Source organism: Arachis ipaensis, chromosome B7, assembly GCF_059453495.1.
Source record: "Arachis ipaensis isolate K30076 ecotype BB chromosome B7, ASM5945349v1, whole genome shotgun sequence".
NCBI classification, from domain to species: Eukaryota; Viridiplantae; Streptophyta; class Magnoliopsida; order Fabales; family Fabaceae; genus Arachis; species Arachis ipaensis.
This window is the reverse complement of record NC_142442.1, coordinates 11,273,365-11,279,339: the sequence shown is the minus strand read 5'-3', so window position 1 is coordinate 11,279,339 and position 5,975 is coordinate 11,273,365. Positions and strand designations below refer to the sequence as shown.

Sequence of the window (5,975 nt, the reverse complement as noted above, 5' to 3'; positions counted from 1 at the left end):
ATGGAGAAGAACATTTCATTCTTGTAAATGAGTTATAAATATGGAATTTGAAAGTACAGTTATATATATATTGTATGTACTTCCAAATCACCTAATGCTATTATTATTATATTACTATTTTGATAAAAATAAATCCGAAAACCACGAGTTTGCAACTTTGCATCATTGCCAAAGGTTAGTGATTCTTTCAATGGACAATGTGTGGACAACACTTTTCTCTAGTTAACGAGTAATGGTCAAATAATAAGTAATATATAATCTCATTAATTATTTATTTGTTTGCCTTCACACGTGATCTAGCTATACATACATATATACCTTGCTAGCTCCATTTGCATGTGAGCATGAATGAGACCACTGGTCTTCATGATTAATCTAAGTCTTACATATATTTCCCCTTAAAACACATAAACCAACATTAGGATTAATTTGATAATAACGATGAATAACATTCCCAACTTGTTTAGATATGGTTCATGATCATATTCAAAGATAGAATCACACCCGGCGAGGTATGACTATACTCGTTTTGTTATCCAATAATCTTTTATGTATTCCAAGGTAAAACATCTCATGACTACAAGAGAAACTAGAATCCCAAGTCTTAATAATATATTGTAATAAATTAATAATCCAAACGAGTTTTAATTCTCAATTAGAGGAAATTTAACCAAGTTGAATCAGCATGTAGAAGAGAAATTTTTATAGCCACATATTATAATAGTGATAATTAATATTAAAGTATATTTGCTCAACGCTCCATAACCATATATAATGCACTAAACCTACTAATTAATAATTAAGTTCACTAATTATAGTTAATTAACAATAGTAAAATTATTACTACAATTAGTTTAGAGGAAGCTCAAGCGCAGGTCCAATGGAGGATACTCCATTTGTTCTCCCATTAATGTGTATGAGAACATAGTATCATCATCATGATCCATGCATTGATGATGATGATGATGATCACCATTTTCATCATTTGCATGCACCCTCAGCTTCTCTGATTCGGATTCAACATAAGAGTTTAAGGGAAAGAGCTGAAGAGTCTCAATCACCCTATTATTATTCTCAGGCTGTGAAACTTGATACATCTCAGCTAAACCTGCAAAAGGAGACAAAATTAGAATTGGGCCTTCAAGATCCAAAACCTATTCAATAATGATCCATTTTTTACTTTGTTTGTTTCGGTCAAGTTTATTTTTTTAATATTTGATAGAGAATTTTCAGTTAATTAGATACATTCATTAAGCTCATAATATACGAAAAGTTACAGACTTACAGTAACAAATTATAATAGAAGGAAATAGATTGAATATCACAAAAAACAGAAATGTTTGGTAACAAAAAAAAAATCAACCAAAAACAGTAATAACTTATCTTATTTAACATTCATTAATTGTTGTGACAATTAATTAATGTTAAATAAGAGAAGTTCTGGCTTTTTTTTTTTTTCTACTTAGCATTACAAAAAAAAATGATAGTTTTAATAAATAATATTCAAAGTTCAAAGTTCAAACAAAGATTATATATAGTCTTATTTGACTAATATCACTCTTAAGATTTCATATACACACTTAACACTTAAATTTTTAATCTAATTCATATGAAAAAACAGCCGTAAAATTAAGTATTGTATAAGTATATATTAAAATAAAAATATATATTAAAAATAAATTAAATAATCTATATTTATAGACGAATATTTAATAAATAATTTTTTGTGTATAAATAATGTTTCTTAAAAAATAAAATTGGGTATTTTTGTGTAGGGATGGATGAGCCCAAATTAAAATATTTAAGAATTGAGAGATTAATATTGAAGATAGAAAAAAGAAGAGTAGTTACTTTGAGAGTGAAGAAGATTGAGATGTTTGGAGTGATGAGGAAAGGAAGAAGAGAGCTTGCGGCGCTTGTTGTGTCTGTCCCTAGCTTTATGGTTCTGAAACCAATAGAAGACATTCTTACTCTCAATCTTGCCGTAAAAGCTGAGATGGTTGGAGATACGCTGAATCTGATCAGTGGTTGGGGTGCGCAGACCAGAGCTGAACAGTTCACTCAGAACCGAAACTTGTTCTGCCGTCGGATTCCAACGCCCACACTTGCTTCCACTGCTCCCACCTTTCGATTCCATCTTTTAATGTTTTTCTCTCTCTCTCTCTCAAAACAAACCAACAGCTTTACCTCTCATGTGAGTTTATCTATCCCAACCATAAAGATCCTATTCCGTGTGCATATATTTATATAGAGCACTGAATAAATGATCATTTATACCATAAAAGATGAAAACGCTGACATATGTATTCATACTAGATCGAAACTAAACTTATATCTACGCAAAATATCTTTCGTGTAACAAAAGTACCCTCTAAGAATACTTTTGTCACACAAAAAACATCTTGCGTAGATACAAGTTTAGTTTCGATCTAGTATAAATATATATATATATCAGCGTTTTCATCTTTTACGGATACAAATAGTTATTTATTCCAGAGTACCTCAACTCATGAATCTATTCCCAAAATCTTTGTCTTTTTCCTTTGATTTTTTTTACAATAACCTCTGTATATTATCACTGTAGCTAATTGGTATAAAAACAAAATATTAGAATAAAATATTGACTAATACTAATAAAAAATATCAATTTCTTAACTTTTTTTATTGCTATTATTATTAGTTTATTTATTGATACTTGAATCTTGTTATCAAATATTTCAATTAATCTAGTTTAAGAAATTGAAATGGTTTTTATGGTAGTAAATTTTTTACACTACTAAAAATTTTAATGTTCGATAACTAAAAAAAATTAGTCAAAAATAATGAAAATTTATTTTATTTAATATTTATTAATTATTATAATAATTAATAATTATTAAATAAAATAATTTTTTTAATATTATTACGGTTTTGTTGGATAAAGAATAATTTTTGTAAATAATATGAACAATAAATTTTAAAATTGACCTAATAAGATAAAAACACACTACACCTTAAAAAAAGAAGATTAGTGTAATACTGGGTATAACTACACCATTTACAAATTTTAATTTTTTTTAATTCTATTGTTCATGTGGTTCACTATTCCCATTATTTTCTTGTACTTTTCCTATTACTATTTACAAAAAAAGTCTAGTATACTATCGGATTTTAAACCACAGTATTATCATTGGATTTTTCGTAAAAAATTCTTAACAGTAACAATTTAATTGGAAAGTCTCGAAACATCATTGTTGGATTTAGAAATCCAACACAAAATGTGGCGCCAATCAACTAGAGCTTAAATTGGTGCCATAATTGTCGGATTGTATTGTTATTACTGAATATGGTGTGTTTATTCTCATTTAAAATGGGATCATGTTCAATTTAATAAAAAAAAATGTTAAGTTGATTTACCTACAAAATGAATACAATAAAATGACCGACCCGGTTGAAATAATTATCATATAAGTATATAACTAATCAAATAGACTACGAGAAGTTTTCAACTTTGAAAAGATAAAATTTTGTCTTATTTTGTAATTGCATTTGTGGGGATCACAGATCTGATCTGCACTATGTTATCAATTTACGTTTTGTCTGCTTCGAATTTAGGGAATATAAGGTTGAACAGATCGGTTTCACTTGGGCTACTGTATATTATTGTTTATGTGCTGTGATAAAAAAACAAAAAGATAATAAAGACATGCGCAAAAGCATATACATTGTTCAACGTTTCGGTTTTGCAGCACAGAGAAAATATAAGTTTCACTAATTGTACTTAAAAAAAAAACATATATTCTATAGTTTTTTGGTTCCTCGAGTTCATCTTCTGAGACACGACACGATGTGTTTTTCAGTAAAGTGTGCACTTACTCCTAAATTTTTATACTTATTATATGTGTATATATATTGGTTCCTTTTATGTTTGTGTAATTTTCAATGTCTTTTGCTTAATGTTTAATAAAAATATTATTTGTATATTAAATTAATTATTAAAATTAATTATTTATATATATAAATATATACGTATAATTTAATTTATTTTTAATATATATTTAAAATTAATGATTGATTTTAATAACTAATTTTAAAGTATATGTGGTATAATCGAATGTTTAATTAGGCATCATATTTATCATATTGATCCAATTCTATCAGGACACGTGAGTTAAGCAAATCTTTTAGATATTTAATTTTTAAGTCCAAGAGATATATGAAAGGGGAAGTGAAAGTCAAAGTTACACATTGTTTGATCCATATTGGAGGTTTGTGATGACAGCAGAAGAAACTGACAGATTCTGACTTAAATGACTAAGGTTCACGGAAATCTTCTTTTTAACGAGTAGAAACATAAACTAAGGGACAACAATGTTGGAGAATAGAAGTGTTAATTACAGGGGTCGGTCTTAAATATATATTGAGTTTATTTTTTAGATTCTAATTTCGTCTTAAATTTGATGAAATTTAAATATTTTTGAGTCACAATTATACCAAGTTCAAATTGAATAAAAACTGAACTTTTAAAATTTTAATAATAATTTATAAAGAAACTTATTTATAAAAAAGAAATTTGTTATCGAGAAGTTGATATTATATTTGAACTTGAATTTGTCCATAAATTCTAATTTGATACTTCTTTGATCTATTTTCTAATTCAACAAGTGTGAATAAAAACAAAACAATGAACTTATAATTAATATAACATAATATTAGAATTAATTTAAAACATATATACATTTTTTTAGTTCCTTAAGGTGCACATGGATCGGATGAAACCGGATTCGCCTTGACACATATCTGACCCTAAATAATGATCGGGTCTATTTTTGAAACCCTTAGCCGGCCCTAGACCCGGTGAAATCACACCAAATTAGTTCCTAAAATGTTTGGGTCTGGGCCGAGTCTTTGAGCCATGTACACCCCTAGTTAGCTCCTTAACAATATAACATTATTTAGTTAGTAAGTTAAGTTACTTATATTTGTTAGTTAGTTAGAGAAATTAGTTTAGTAATCTAGAATAGATGGTTAGTTATATAGTGCAGATAATTAGCTGTTAGTTAAACTTATTATGATTTGTATATAAGGAAAGCTTGCATCTGATGTAAGTGTGATTTATTATTCTAATAAATCAGAATTCATTTAAGAAGTTCTCAAAATTTTGTTCTAGCAATCTTCTCGTTGTCACCAAATCATCATCAAGTTCTTTCTTTGCTACCTGAGACAAAACTTTAACATGGTGCGGTGAGCGTGGACAGTTGTAGAAATCCGTGAGTACCTTCCACCATTCAAGGTTTAATTGCTTCGTAAATTCTAATACTGTGGTTCAAGCCCAATTTTGGTGAACACATAGGAAAGAACAGTAGATTAAATAAATCTAGAGAATCAAGAATTCACCATGTTAGATTTTTAGAAGTTTGCAAAAATGATAGCACAATTCTCATTGTTTCAATCACAAGCTGCAAAGACGAGCACCAGCCTCAATCAAGACCCATCGAGTCCGTTTTTTCTACATCCTAGTGAGAATCCAGGTACCGTTCTTATTTCAATTCCCTTATCAAACCAGAATTACCACTCTTGGGATCGATCTGCGTGAATTGCATTGAAATCGAAAAATAAGATCAAATTTGTGGACGGATCTCTTCCAAAACCTGATGAAAATGATAGTACTTTCAATGCTTGGGATAGATGCAATACGATAGTACTTTCTAGGCTTCATGCATCTTTGAGTCAAGAAATCTTGCAAAGTATATTATGGTGTAATGATGCCTATGAGATTTGGACTGGCTTGAAGCATAGGTTTTATGAAGGAGACATTTTTAGGATAGCTGAATTACAACAAGATTTGTTCACAATGAGACAAGGAGAAATGTCGATCACATCCTATTTTACTAAACTTAAAGGAATTTGGGAAGAGTTAGATGAGTTTAGACCCATTCCTCTATGCAAGTGTGTTGAGACATGTTCTTGTGAACTTGGAGTGATGAAATGTTATA

General features: G+C 28.7%; 1 protein-coding gene across 1 annotated transcript; it reads right to left on the bottom strand.

Moving 5' to 3' along the window:
- Positions 1 to 683: 683 nt before the first annotated feature.
- On the bottom strand, positions 684 to 2,217 carry LOC107608272 (WUSCHEL-related homeobox 5). Its single transcript, XM_021107301.2, has 2 exons — positions 1,852 to 2,217; positions 684 to 1,108 (listed from the first exon to the last, which is right to left on the bottom strand). Exons 1-2 carry the CDS (start codon positions 2,135 to 2,137, stop codon positions 855 to 857), a joined length of 540 nt encoding a protein of 179 aa, XP_020962960.2. The 5' UTR covers positions 2,138 to 2,217; the 3' UTR covers positions 684 to 854.
- Between the last annotated feature and the right edge of the window lie 3,758 nt (positions 2,218 to 5,975).